Below are 14,233 nucleotides of genomic sequence, written 5' to 3'. Positions count from 1 at the left end.
CAGACGCCTCTCCCACCCACTGGGGCCACAGTGCAGCCCCAAACAAAGGTAAGTGGTTCTTGTATATGCTTATCTTTCTGGCACTTTTTTTTTTGAGACAGAGTCTTGCTCCGTCGCCCAGGCTGGAGTGCAGTGGGGCTATCTTAGCTCACTACAAACTCTGCATCCCGGGTCAAGCAATTCTGCCTCAGCCTCTCGAGCAGCTGGGATTACAGATGTGCGCCACCACGCCTGGTTAATTTTTGTATGGTTAGTAGAGATGGAGTTTCACCACATTGCCCAGGCTGGTCTCGAACTCCTGACCTCAACTGATCCGCCCACCTCAGCCTCCTAAAATGCTGGGATTACAGGCGTGAGCCACCGCACCTAGCCCTCTCCGGCACTTTCTAACCAGCTCTCCGCTGTGAAGAACAAGGAAGCGCTTCCTCCTGGGTCATGAGAAAAACTCTCTTGTTTAGGTAAGATCATATTTACAGGCTCACTGAGCATGAACCACTCTTCACAGAAGCCCGGAATCAGCAGCAGAGATCTGCTCCAGCCCTAGCTCTGCTCCGCATGAGCTGGTGGCCTTGCGCTGCTCACATCTCCTTCTAGGTTCCCATCTGCTCATCTCTAAATGAGAGGTAATTCCTGTCCACCTTCCATGCAGGATGGCGTTTAAAAAGCATGAAATGGCAACTGGATGGCATGTGGAAACAATTTGGAGCCATACTTCACACCTATACCAGGAAAAACTCCAAATGGATAGAGAAGTTTAAATGTAAAAAGAGAAACCATAAAAGTCCCCTGAAAAAAACACGATAAATTCCTATAAAAGCTGGGAAGGAAGAAAACCTTCCTATGACTTTAAAATCCAGAAGCAGTAACAAAAATATCAACACATCTAACATAGAAATAAAGTAAATCTTTGCATAAGCCAAGTGAAAAGATAAACGACAAATTGGGAAAAATACGTACAACAGACATTACAAAGGGTTAATATTCCTAATATACAAAGAGCTGAAAACAGTTGAAAAAGACCAAAAATTCTATAGAAAATAGGTTAAACAGTTCACAGAAAATACAAATGGCTCTCAACCACATGAAGAGACAGAAATGCAAATTAAAAGTACACTGAGATAATATCACTTCTCATCTATTAGACTACAAACATTGAAAAATTTGACAACATACTCTGTTGGGGAGAAAAGGGTATTCATTCACTGCTGGCGGGAATACAAAACAGTAAAACCCCATGGAAGGGAAGTGGCCGTATCAATCAGAATTCCGGATGCATTTACCCTTTGCCTCAGCAATTTCACTTCTGGGAGTCTGTTCCAAAGAGAGACTGACGAACATTCAAAAACATGCATGTGCAAGGCAATTCGCTAAAGGGTTATGTGTAATATTATGTGTAATAGCAGAAAACCAGTAACAACACAGAAGCCCCTCAACCCACGGCGAACTCAAAATCCTACATGTAGCGCCAGGATCTGAATGTGTCTGTGCCTCCAGAGTTCACAGGCTGAACCCTAATCCACAATGTGATAGTATCAAGACGACACCCCTTTTAGGCGGTGACTCAGTCAGGGACGAATGCCCCTATCAAAGAGGCCTGAGGGGACTGGTTTGCCCCTTTCCGCCTTGTGGGGACACAGCTAGGGGGCACCATCTATGAAGCAGACAGCAAGTCCTCGCCAGACCCCAAATCTGCCAACACCTTATCCTGGAGGTTCCAGCCTCTAGGACTGTAAGAAATAAATGTTGGTTGTTTATAAGTTACCCAGTCTAAGTTACAAAGCAGCAGCCCGAATGGCCTAAGACATATGGTATATCCACACGGAGGAACGCTGTGCAGTTATCAAAAGAGGGATAAGGAGGATCGGAAGATACAGTTCCATTTACAGCCATATTTTTTGAAAACAAGAAAATTCTTATTCTTCCCACTGAAAAGGCCTAGAAGCAATGACCAATACAGTAGCTATGAGGCCAGATTTTTGTTTTTTAATGCAGGCTCTTGTGCTACACTTTCACCCCCTGTCAAGTTCAGAATCAGCAGTCCTGAGGCTGAGCCCTGGACTCTGTGTTTGTCATGGCTGGTGTGTCAGTTTAATCATCAGGTGACAATACTGCACCTGAGCTTTAGGAATCGCTAAATAACTTTATCAAGAAGATGAAAGATATCTGTATGTCTTGTTTGTTCCACTGTTCCAGTCTATCGGATACAGGACTATATGCAACAGATACACATATTGCATATAGTAAGGGCCACATATTGTACCGAATTAAGCGATAAATTAAGTTTCTGTTAACCCACAGGTATTCTGTCCATCTGTTGTTGGGGTTTTTTTTTTCTTGCAATTTATTTGTCAAACAAACCAGGCTCCAGGTGTTTATCCTGCATCCCTGTGGAGTCATTTGTGGCTCCTGGGTCCTCTCTATTTCCCGTGAAGTAGCAGTTGGTTCTAGAGGTTTGAGTGGCCATGTACCATGTGTTCCCTCACGGAGGAGCACACGTCACACCAGCAACGGGGTAGTGGTGTCCCTCCTCCCCCAAAATCATTCCTGAGCCACCGATCTAAACAATTACACTGCTCTTGTTACCAGTTTCCTCCTCAAAGGAAATCGCACACATCAGTGCTCAGAAAAGCTAAAAACAATCTGGGGAAGCCCAGAATCCAGAAGGCAGAATGAGAAAGTGACCCAGTGCCAGGAGCCCTTTAAATATCTGCCCTGCAACCTGCAATCTGGAGCACAGGTTGTACGGCACACCTTCTCTCGCCACCCCATGGATTGTTTTGATTTGTTTTGTTTTTCTTCTTCCGGAGAAAGGGCCTCACTCTGTTACCCAAGCTGGAGTGCAGGGACATGATCATGGCTCATCGAGGCCTCGACCTCCCAGGCTCAGGTGATCCTCCCACCTCAGCCTCCCGAGTAGCCGCGCCTATAGGTGCGTTCCACCACGCCCGGTTGATTTTTGTATTTTTTGTAGAGATAGGGTTTGACCATATTGCCCAGGCTGGTCTGAAACTCCTGACTCAAGAGATCCAACAGCCTTGGCCTCCCAAAGTGCTGGGATTACAGGCATGAGCCACCAAACACAATCCATTATTTTTTTTTTTAACTCCGTCTTTTACTTACCGTGGGATTAAAAATCAAGGTGATGTGTTTATGGTAGCCCACTGCGGTGAAAGAAACTTGAGGCAAGATGTAGTCATACTGGGATCTGGGGAGTGTGGAGTCCAGAAGCACAACATAGTTCTATACACACATGGGAAGAAGTTATTTTTATAAGGACAGCTCTGGCAAAGCCAATGAAAACTAAAACCTAACATATGGCTGTGATGTAAAGAACTGTATGTTTTTAAAGAAATTCCCAAGTCTACACATCCAAACCAAGGTTGCTGCCTTCAAAGTAGCAACCTCAGTGGGCTATTCTAGCAGTGGCGGGCGTGTGTCCCCAGTGTCTCTGAGACTGTGGCTTCTGATAAGGCTGTCAGAGCCTGCAGTTCTTGTTATGAGTACTCAACCTTGACAATTACGGTCCTCTGAGGATCTGACTTTATGAAACACAAAAAATTATTATGAGCCAATTCTGATTAGGGAGGTACGTGATACAACTGAGGATCCACAACGAGGCTGATTTCTAAGGGACGATGTTTGAGAGGCACATAAGCTGGCAAATACTAAAAATACAGCATCCCTGGAACAGCACCAGGGGCAACCACAGCTCTGTGTGCTAAGCACCGACCAGGTGCCAGGCACCATGCACACTGCATGAGGCCCGTGGCTGCTCTGCTTTCAACCACTGGCAAGGTCGGGATCATCACCCCCGTCTTATAGATGAGGAAAGTCAAGCATGAAGAGACTAGGAGTAACTTGCCCAGGGTCACTCAGCTAAGAAGGCTGCCACACATCTATGACGGCTCTGAACTCAGGGGAAGTGTGATCCCAAAGCCCAAGATGCTTCCACACTGCTGTGGAAAGTGACTATTTCAACACCCATGGAGGGAGGGGAAAATTCCATGACAGCCTGTTTCATTATTTTGCAGTCATGTTCCACAGAGAAAGGCCAGAGTAGATCATTCTCACAGCAGGTGGTAAGGAGCCAGGAGAGGGAACGTGACCCCCTAGGCTCACACTTGACATCCTCAGGCTAAGACACCAGAAAAGAATCAAATTCTTTGCAAAGTTTGCACTCCCCACACCAACTACAAGTTAGCTCTATCCAAACAGAATTGATAATAAGTACTTTATAATCAGTAAATGATGTCCAAAATAATGGCTGAAAACCTTCCAGTTCCAAGGAGGGAGACATCCAGATTCATGTAACCCAAAGGACACCAAAAAGGTCAAGCTGCAAGTGTTCTACACAACACACATTATAAGCAGATTATCAAAGACAGAGAAAAATTTCAAAGCAGGAAGAGAAAAGCAACTCGTCTCATTCAGCGGATCCCCCATCATGAGGAAACTGTGTTTCCTTAAACTAAACAGCAGAATTTTAAAACACAGAAATTTTTAAAAATTACAAGGCATTTTTAAAAGTGGACTTCTTAGCAGAAACCTTCCTAGAAGGAAAGCATGGGGTGATATGTTCAAAGCGCAAGAGTCGATCATGCCCAACAGTAGGCCTTGATTAAATAAATCATGGCATTTCCTAGTTTACGGACTACTGTCCATAAAAATCATAGTATGAAAGATTTAACCAGGCACAGCGGTAATCTCAGCACTTTGGGAGGCTGAGGCGGGTGGATCACAAGGTCAGGAGATCGAGACCATCCTGGCTAACACGGTGAAACCCCGTCTCGACTTAAAAAAAAAAAAAAAAAATTAGCTGGGCGTGGTGACATGTGCCTGTAGTCGCAGCTACTCCGGAGGCTGAGGCAGGAGAATGGCGTGAACCCGGGAGGTGGAGCTTGCAGTGAGCCGAGATTACACCACTGCACTCCAGCCTGGGCGACAAGGTGAGACTCTGTCTCAAAAAAAAAAAAAAAGATTTAATGATGAGGAACAGATTTGTGATAAATTCTTCATTTAAAGGCACAGATTACAAAACACTGTATAAAACAGTGTAAGTTTTGAATTATTAAAATGAATGTCTATTTATATTTACACATGCAGGCACACATGTGCCTGAAAAAACACCCAAAGGATACCAATCACCACATTAGCAGTGGCTATTTCTGGCTGATGGGCTTATGTCTTTTTTTTTTCTTTTTTCCAAAATCTCCTGCCATGAATATGTATTCTTTTTGTAAATAGAAAAACAATGAAGAAAAAATAATCCCTACAGAACTCAACCTCTTTTGATTCAGAGAGTGCATTTCTGCAGAGTGGTGTTTAGGGAGAAAAGGAGAGAACTGTGCTTCCTTAAACTAAATAGCAGAATTATTAAAACAAAGGCAGAAGGTAGAATCCAGCCACAGGCATTACCTCGCCGTCTCTGAGAAGCGGGGGGAAATGGAAGAACAGGGACTGGCCAAGGGAAACTGTCTGGATCGGATTGTCAAGGTTTTCGCTTTTATAAAGCTTGACCTGGAGAGAGAAACAAAGCCGGAGATGCTTTGAAACTGAAACACAATCAATATTTCCTATCAGACATCCTCAGGACAGCCGCTCTCTGGGTGGGTGTCTTTGGAAACATGGCTATTTGAAAAAGAAAGCTCCCTCCATAGACATCACACATGCCTCTGTCATCTGACACTTCATCCAGTTATGCACCATGCACAGAAATTAAGATTCAAATCAGATTCTAACTACCTATGTTCTTGCTCAAAATAGTAATATGAGTTAATACAATAGTAATACTAGAAAGAATAGCTTCCAACACGTGTTGAACATCTGTAACATGTCAGGCAGGCGCCAGATATTTTATCTACATTATCGCCAATCCTGACTACAAAACAGGCATTGTTATTATCCCTATGGAGACCCAGAGAGCCAAAGCCACCTAAGGTCACACAGCTTACACATGGTGGAGCCTGGGACTCAACCCCCTGAGGACTCCAGAGGGTCCTTCCCGCCTCACACTGCCTCATCATATGATGTCACCTTAACTCCAGTATCTGTTAAACCCAAAACGCATTCCATCATGAACTTGGCTCCCCACGCTGCTTCAGGAGGCACTGAAGTACTTGGTTTCTGGCTTTATTTCTGGGGTTGTTGCCTGTTCGCACTCCCACACGGGATGGGGCGTGAGCAGGACTAAGGTGCAGTCCTGGCTGATGGCAAAGGCTGTGAGGATGCCACACTGCACCTGCCACAAGAGAATGCCAGGACCACCACCGCCCCGGGCCCACACTGGCACCCTTCTACATAACACGCAAGGGGAATTTTCCTAAAACGAAAGCCACAGACTGAAGGCTTATGGGTCACATCGAAGACCGCTGTGTGTTCTTTTGTCTTGTATAACATCTTAAGTAAATCTGAATTCACCGACTATGTTTAAAAATCAGGTGATTTCAAATAATTCTAATTTCCAGCTTCTCTGGAAAACTGGTAAGTGACACCAACATTGAGCCACAATTCCAGCACCGAAACAATCAGGAACCAGAGAGCGGCGCCCTCCCCTCCCCTCTGCCTCGTCCCCTCCCCTCTGCCTCGTCCCCTCCCCTCTGCCTCCTCCCACCCCACTGCCTCCTCCCACCCCTCTGCCTCCTTCCCTCCCCTCTGCCTCCTCCCACCCCTCTGCCTCCTCCCCTCCCCTCTGCCTCCTCCCCTCCCCTCTGCCTCCTCCCCTCCCCTCTGCCTCCTCCCACCCCTCTGCCTCCTCCCCTCCCCTCTGCCTCCTCCCACCCCTCTGCCTCCTCCCACCCCTCTGCCTCCTCCCCACCCCTCTGCCTCCTCCCCACCCCTCTGCCTCCTCCCCACCCCTCTGCCTCCTCCCCTCCCCTCTGCCTCCTCCCACCCCTCTGCCTCCTCCCCTCCCCTCTGCCTCCTCCCCTCCCCTCTGCCTCCTCCCACCCCTCTGCCTCCTCCCACCCCTCTGCCTCCTCCCACCCCTCTGCCTCCTCCCACCCCTCTGCCTCCTCCCACCCCTCTGCCTCCTTCCCTCCCCTCTGCCTCCTTCCCTCCCCGCTGCCTCCTCCCACCCCGCTGCCTCCTCCCACCCCGCTGCCTCCTCCCCTCCCCTCTGCCTCCTCCCCTCCCCTCTGCCTCCTCCCACCCCTCTGCCTCCTCCCACCCCTCTGCCTCCTCCCCTCCCCTCTGCCTCCTCCCCTCCCCTCTGCCTCCTCCCTCCCCTCTGCCTCCTCCCTCCCCTCTGCCTCCTCCCCTCCCCTCTGCCTCCTCCCCTCCCCTCTGCCTCCTCCCCTCCCCTCTGCCTCCTCCCCTCCCCTCTGCCTCCTCCCCTCCCCTCTGCTTCCTCCCCTCCCCTCTGCCTCCTCCCACCCCTCTGCCTCCTCCCCTCCCCTCTGCCTCCTCCCCTCCCCTGTGCCCCTCATGGACAGGGCAGGAGTTCCCCAGTTTGCCCCCCTCCCTACTCAACCCTCTGCACTCTCTGACATTACCTGCCTGGTCCCCACAAGCACACGCCTGCAAGCCCTTGACAGACTGGACTAAAGCCCACACACACTTCCTCACCCATGCCAAATACTTCCCTGCTTATAAAGCTACAAGTACAGCTTAACAACATACCCCCAGAGCAAATCATTAACATCTGCAGAGGGTCTGCAGGGTATTTTACAAACATTCCTTCATTAATGGCAACATGGAGATTTTGTGAGAGCTGAACAAGATTATAAGACATCTCTGAGTCCAAAATCTAGGTTTTGCAGAGGACCAAGTCGAGGCATGTGGAAATGAAGTGACTGGCCAAGGCAGCAAGGTGAGTCACTACTGGAGACAAGAGACAGCCCAGACCAGCTGCTCTCCAGCCCACCGCCCACCACCTCTGATACTGTTTGGATATTTGTCCCTGCCCAAATCTCATGTTTAATTGTAATCCCCTGTGCTGGAGGTAGGGCCTGGTGGGAGACGACTGGATCACAGGGTGGATCCCTCGTGGCTTGGTGCTGTCTCCGTTATAGAGGTCTTGTGAGATCTGATCATTTAAAAGCGTGTGGCACCGCGCCCCCACCTCTCTCTCTTTTGCTCCAGCTTCTGCCACATGACATGCCTGCTCCCACTACACCTTCTGCCATGATTAGAAGCCTGCTGAGGCCTCCCCAGAAGCAGAAGCCACTATGCTTCCTGTACAGCCTACAGAACCAGGAGCCAATGAAACCTCTTTACTTTTAAATTATCTAGCCTCAGGCATTTCTTTATACCAATGCAAGAACGTCTAACATGACCTCCGCTCCAGAGAAAATTTTAAAAGTTACAAGGCACTTAATCTTTAAAATTGGCTTTCCACGTTAGATTCCATATTGTATTGATCATTGATCAGGCTTCTACTATAATTCTTTGAGAGATGAATTGAAGGGAGACAGTTATCTGAAACTGGAATACATTCTCTCTCACAACTGGCAATCACTCTCCCAAATACGTGTTGTGGTCCGAGGTTCTTAAATCTCAACCTCAGCCCTCAGCAGGCGGCACTCTGGAGCACCTCCACCTATCACACCTAAGGCACGAGACAGGCACAAAACCAAAAACATCCCATTCCCACTTGTCTCAAAGCCAAAGGGAACACAATATTTGGAGTTTAAAGTCTGGTCTTACCCATAATGTAGGAAGGTACTCAGAGGAAGTGATCACATTTCCACTTAAATCAAATTGATTAATCTGCCGGAAAACTATGATGTTTACATCATCGATGTCATTATTCCCAACCTAGAGAGAGAAACAGGGAATGCCAGTAATGAGAAAGCTGGAGGAGGAACTTCTATGCCAGTCGTCCGACGGCCTGAGAGCTGCTTCACGGCAAACTTTACTTCTCACATTAAGGAAGCGAAGTCTGTCACTGAGCACCCTACGTCCAAGGTCACAAACCGACAGAAGATGGCTATCCCTGGCCCATAGACACATTTCATTGCGAGAGCACAGTATTTTTTTTTCTAAGTTTTAATTGCTTGCCAACATGTTAAAAATTAAGAAATTTCATATATGAAGCCAGATTTTCCAGCTTCTCTTAAAAAAAGGAGAAGGATGTCCTTGCCTGTTGGAGCAGTGGCAGAGTCACAGCAACCCCCCTGCATGGGGTCTGTACATGGCGTTTGCGAGACCCCAGAGGACCAGCCCCCTTCCCTTTCCTACCTGCCCAGCCACAGTCCATGTTATGCTAGTGATCCTGGCCTAAGTTACTACACTGAAAACATGCAAAGCATTTGGTGTGAGATGCAGTCATTCCAGCCATTTAAAATGCCAACACCGTAAAGACGTCAAGGAAATCCCCTTCCGGCCCGGTGCAGTGGCTCATGCCTATAATCCCAGCACTTTGGGAGGCACAAGTGGGCAGATCACCTGAGGTCAGGAGTTCAAGACCAGCCTGGCCAACATGATGAAACCCCGTCTCTACTAAAAATACAAAAATCAGCCAGGGGTGATGAATTGCGCCTGTGGTCCCAGCTACAGGCTGAGGCAGGAGAATCACTTGAACCCACAAGGGAGAGGTTGCAGTGAGCCGAAATCGCAGCACTGCATTCCATCATGGGTGACAGAGTGAGACTCCATTTCAAAAAAATAGAAAATCCACTTCCTAGGTCAAAAGTTCTAACTGGCCCAACATCCTCCCTCCAGACTCCTCACAATCTTCATGCATAATGAAGCCACCTAAATAAAGCCACTAAGAGAGGCAGCCCCTCTTGCCCCACCTAAGCCCCCTAGTCCTCCCAATAAGAGTCATTCAGTGACAGAAAAGCCTTACTTCAAATGATGCCCAGGCCACATCCTGTGACTCGAAGGATGTCCTCTTCAGGGATTAATTTAACTAGGTCATCATCTTGAATATCAAAAAACTCTGCCCACCAAATGGGAGCAGGAAAAAGGTCATCTGAACCTAAGAAAACTGGGTGGCCCTGCCACCTATTAAGCCCATGTTCTTTCTATTATTGTCCCTTGATTTGAAATGCCGCTTAGGACTTAAAATCCTTAACTTGTGGAATAATGATCAGAGCTTACAGGGCGAGTCGGTGGGGAGGATACAACAGTTCCAATTTCCTTTGTGGATGCGTGACAGCAACGCTGTTCATTAAAAACCCACGTTAAGATGTTGCTTGTGAAGGTGACACTATTCTAAGAGGACCCTTAATTAGGATTAAAGCTGCCCCTGCCACAGATGAAAGGCAGCCAGCCAGAGGAGACGGGAGGACTTCTGATCAGGGAGGCACCCACACCCCGGTGCGGCGGCAGCACTTAATGCTTTACCTCAATCACCCGATGGTGGGGGAGTGCCCGCTCGATGTGGTCGTTGCCTTCTGCCTTGAGCTGAACGTGGTACACGCATCCCGGCTGCAAATAAACTCAGGAGTCAGTTCTCTAGAAAGGGGGTTTGTCATATCATGCCTGATCCAAGCCTGGTTTGGCTGCACGAGGTCACTAAGACCAGGAGCATTTCTGTCCCCTCACTTCCCAATCTGTCGCCTGTTAACTATTTTGAGAGTCTAGAGTTCCTTTAAGAACACCCCTAGTGTGGAAACACCTGAAATTTTGGGACTCCTTCAATCCCAACTCAGTTTCATTTTCTTCTACCCCAAATAAATCAAATTTGGTTTCTTATTTCAAAATTCCAAGCATACTATGCGCTCTGACTCTTCTAAGATGTTTCTCCTCTGCATCCGCCCCTCCCCTCTACCCGTATATACACACTGATGGATATCTGGAACGTCCATCTTAGGCATTCCCAAATACTTGTGTTGGGTGTTATTTCTGGGAAGTGGGAATTTCTGACTTCTCTTTTTAAAATTTCAATGATCTGGCAACCCTGAGTCTGTCTTCCCCCATGGCTACAATAAGCTGGAGCCAAGTGACAGGCTGTCCCTTTCCACAGGCCGTGCCCACTCCACAGCCCTCACCACTCCCTGTCATTCGCCCAGCCTCCTCCCCCGTTCACACTGCTCTTCTGGCTCCATAGGCATTTGGCTTGAGAGCCCTGGCATAAGCCATGGCTACACACTGCTAGGGAGAAGTCCCACCAAACCCATGGTTTTCAAACTCCACTGTGCCACAGATCCTTGATCTGACCTGTTGGCTAGAAAAAGGGCAAACGGTACCAATTAAGCTAAGAATTGGGAGGGCTCCAGGGCCCCACTCCCAGCCCTCTCGTCCACCCTACTCCTGGCAGTCTTGGGGTCCCAAGACACTTCTGGACACAGGATGAAAAAAACATCCCTTAAGAAAACACGTTCCAAGTCTCACCAGCAATCCACGTAATCTGAACTTGCCCTCTTCGTCTGTCACAGTGTCTTCTCCGTAAATGCTGCAGTCGTTCTGGCCCACCGCTTCCACGGCAACCCCTTGTTCAGGCTCTCCGTTTAAGGAGGACACTGTGCCATAGCAACTAGTATGGCAAGAAAAGGCAGGAACAAGATATTCTCATGGTGATCTGAAGGACCCAAGTGTTTCCCATTTACCAACAATTACAGGGCAAAATAGCTCAGTGGAGAACTGTGCCCCAGTGACCCAGGCAACTTGGTGTGGCCAGCCCACTTCCAAACCACACCTTCCCGCCACAGGGATAAGCTGCCATCAATTTCTCTTCTCACACATTTTGAGGGATGCTCTGGAAAACTGTAATTTAAGAAGGTTAAGGCTTTATTTTATTCTTTCCAGGCTTTATTTGAAATAATGGAGCTTTCAATAACACGGAAATAACTCACTTCCTCTTTCACTCCACACATTCAGTAGAAAATGGTCCATTTTTCTAAACCCAATCTTTCCAATTACTCTTCATCTAAAGTGATTCTGTATAAGTGTACAAAACATTCGTGTGTGTGTATACATGTATATATGTATCTATTTATCTATAGATATTTTTCCACAGAATAAAATACTTATTCTTTATTTTTATTTTTTTGTAGAGATGGGATCTTGCCATGTTGCCTAGGCTGGTCTTGAACTTCCGGACTCAAGCGGACCTCCCACTTCAGCCTCCAAAAGTGTTGGGATTATAGGTGTGAGCCACTGTGCCTTGCCAGACACTAATGTGTATCTATCTATCTACAGCTGGAAGCATTCAGAAAAACTGGAAGTACTGGTTGTCTCCCAGAAGAGGAACCTTGGTGACTGGGAGATGGGACAGTGGGGAAATTTTACACTATACTCTTTTCAGCATTTTGAAGTTTTATTCAACTGAGCACATTTTCTCCTTTTAATAATTTAATTCAGGTTTGAAACTCTTTTAAAAAATAAAAGTGCCCAAGCACGGTGGCTCACGCCTGTAATCCCAATACTTTGGAAGACCGAGGCAGGCAGATCTCTGAGGTCAGGAGTTCGAGACCAGCCTGGCCAACAAAGTGAAACCTTATCTCTACTAAAAATACAAATTTAGCCGGGCATGGTGGTGGTCCCAGCTACTTGGGAGGCCAAGACAAGAGAATTGCTGGAACCCAGGAGGCAGAGGTTGCCGTGAGCCGAGAATGAACCACTGTACTCCAGCCTGGGCAAGAAGAGTGAAACCCTGTCTCAAAAAATACAAAATAAGTAAAAGCTTTTAGCAACTCAACAGACTCTCTCAAGCTAGTTCCAAAATAGGAGATTTGAGACTGGGAGAGAAGGGCAGTGGTCAAAATTCCTTTGCCCACATATCTCATCTCCCTTGCCTCCCAGGTAAAATCAACGTGAAACCTGGGATGCGTTTCCAGGCAACCGAAGCCTGGATGTGATTCGCCAGCCCAGCCCTGGAAGACAGTGGGGTGGCTCGGGCACTTACCTGTAAGCGGTTCGGTACCCCGTGATGGTGATCTTCAGGTTCTGGCCTTCCTGCACCTCGATCATCTGTGAGGACGGCTCAAACCGGAACTCCTTCATCATGGGTTTGAAGTAATACTGGCCAGGGCTCTGCCAAGATAATCACACTGAACCTCAGCAGCCACATCTAGGCATGGTTTAAAAGTGAGGGGTGAAGGTCATGATGGACCAGAATTACACCAGAGGAGTGCCGTGGTTTCCCAGGCAGCCAGAAATGGTAACCCTCTGTCTACAATCACCATTCACAGTCAGGTAATGGCAATCACAGCTCTAACAATGGCAGCTGTTGGTATCACCTGCCTGCAATAACTCTGCGAGGTAGAAGTCATATTTAAATTTTTTTTTTTTTTTTTTTTTTTTTTTTTTTTTTTTTTGAGACAGGGCCTGACTCTGTCCCCTAGGATGGAGTGCACGATCAAAGCACACCATAGCCTCTGGGCTCAAGCAAATCTCCCACCTCAGCCTCCTGAGTACCTGGGACCACAGGCATGCACTGCCATGCCCAGCTAATTTTTTTTATTTTTTGTAGAGACGGGGTCTTCCTATGTTGCTGGTCTCAAACTCCCAAGCTCAAGCGATCCTCCTGCCTCACCCTCACAAAGCGGTGGGATTACAGGTGTGGGCCACCATGCCTGGCCCGTATTTGAATTTAATGAATAAAGAAACTGAGGCTCAGAGAGGCAAAGTAACTTGCCTGATAGGACACAGCAAGTAAGGAGCAGTCTGCATCGCTGCAAAGCGGTGTCTTCAGATGCCCCCGCTGCCCGGTCTGCAACAGCCCCACCACAGCCACTTTGTTACCACGACTGACAAGATGACCAACTAACACACACTTCCTGAATCCCAGCAGTCAGGGCCTCCGACTGCATCTCCAAAGAAAAACTGCTGCTCTCTTCCCACCAGGTGGAATGTGCTTTTCAGAAGAAACGCAAGCTAACCACCAAACAAGACTCAGCATCATAAACATGATTCCGTAGCAAAACAAGCAGCTGCCCGAGAGAGGGGCCGTTGTGGCCAGGGAAATTAATTACACTGTCTCAGTGACAAGCGGGTGATCAGAAAACAAGAGGCGCGTGTGGAAGAGAACATGAATCAGCAGCATTAAGTTTGAGTAAGAGCAATACTCTAATGACTGTGGGCCCCCAAGAAACTGAAACCACTCCACACTGGTTTTCTCTTCTCACGTTGTCAAGCAACACTTAAGTTTCGCATGCTGCATCGTGGCTCTCTCAGGGAAGACAGGCAGGCGGTAAATTGCAGAAACACGTTACCAGGTTTGAGAACGTCAGAATGCCGTTGTCCTGGGTCAAGAGGTTGGAACGAAAGACGCCACCGCTCAGGGATAAGAGGACTCCTGGGAGGGGCTGGTCATCCTCAGCTTTTATCTGGGGATGAGAAGGTGAGA

General features: G+C 47.8%; 1 protein-coding gene across 3 annotated transcripts in view; it reads right to left on the bottom strand.

Moving 5' to 3' along the window:
• The window catches only part of LOC103228897 (BOS complex subunit NOMO1), a 64,129-nt gene that overhangs the window by 3,729 nt on the left and 46,167 nt on the right, over window positions 1-14,233 (bottom strand). For 2 of the 3 annotated variants that reach the window (XM_007986578.3, XM_007986572.3), the window contains 7 exons: window positions 14,100-14,213; window positions 12,791-12,918; window positions 11,278-11,419; window positions 10,288-10,371; window positions 8,644-8,754; window positions 5,416-5,517; window positions 3,121-3,240 (listed from right to left, as the gene is read on the bottom strand). In XM_007986578.3, coding sequence (XP_007984769.1) covers window positions 3,121-3,240; window positions 5,416-5,517; window positions 8,644-8,754; window positions 10,288-10,371; window positions 11,278-11,419; window positions 12,791-12,918; window positions 14,100-14,213 — 801 coding nt within the window. The remainder of the gene's footprint in view (window positions 1-3,120; window positions 3,241-5,415; window positions 5,518-8,643; window positions 8,755-10,287; window positions 10,372-11,277; window positions 11,420-12,790; window positions 12,919-14,099; window positions 14,214-14,233) is intronic. The other variant, XM_007986598.3, reaches the window with a different exon arrangement.

Source organism: Chlorocebus sabaeus, chromosome 5 (genome assembly GCF_047675955.1).
Source record: "Chlorocebus sabaeus isolate Y175 chromosome 5, mChlSab1.0.hap1, whole genome shotgun sequence".
Taxonomy (NCBI): Eukaryota; Metazoa; Chordata; class Mammalia; order Primates; family Cercopithecidae; genus Chlorocebus; species Chlorocebus sabaeus.
The sequence above is the reverse complement of the archived record's forward strand: the minus strand, read 5'-3'. Positions and strand labels throughout refer to the sequence as shown.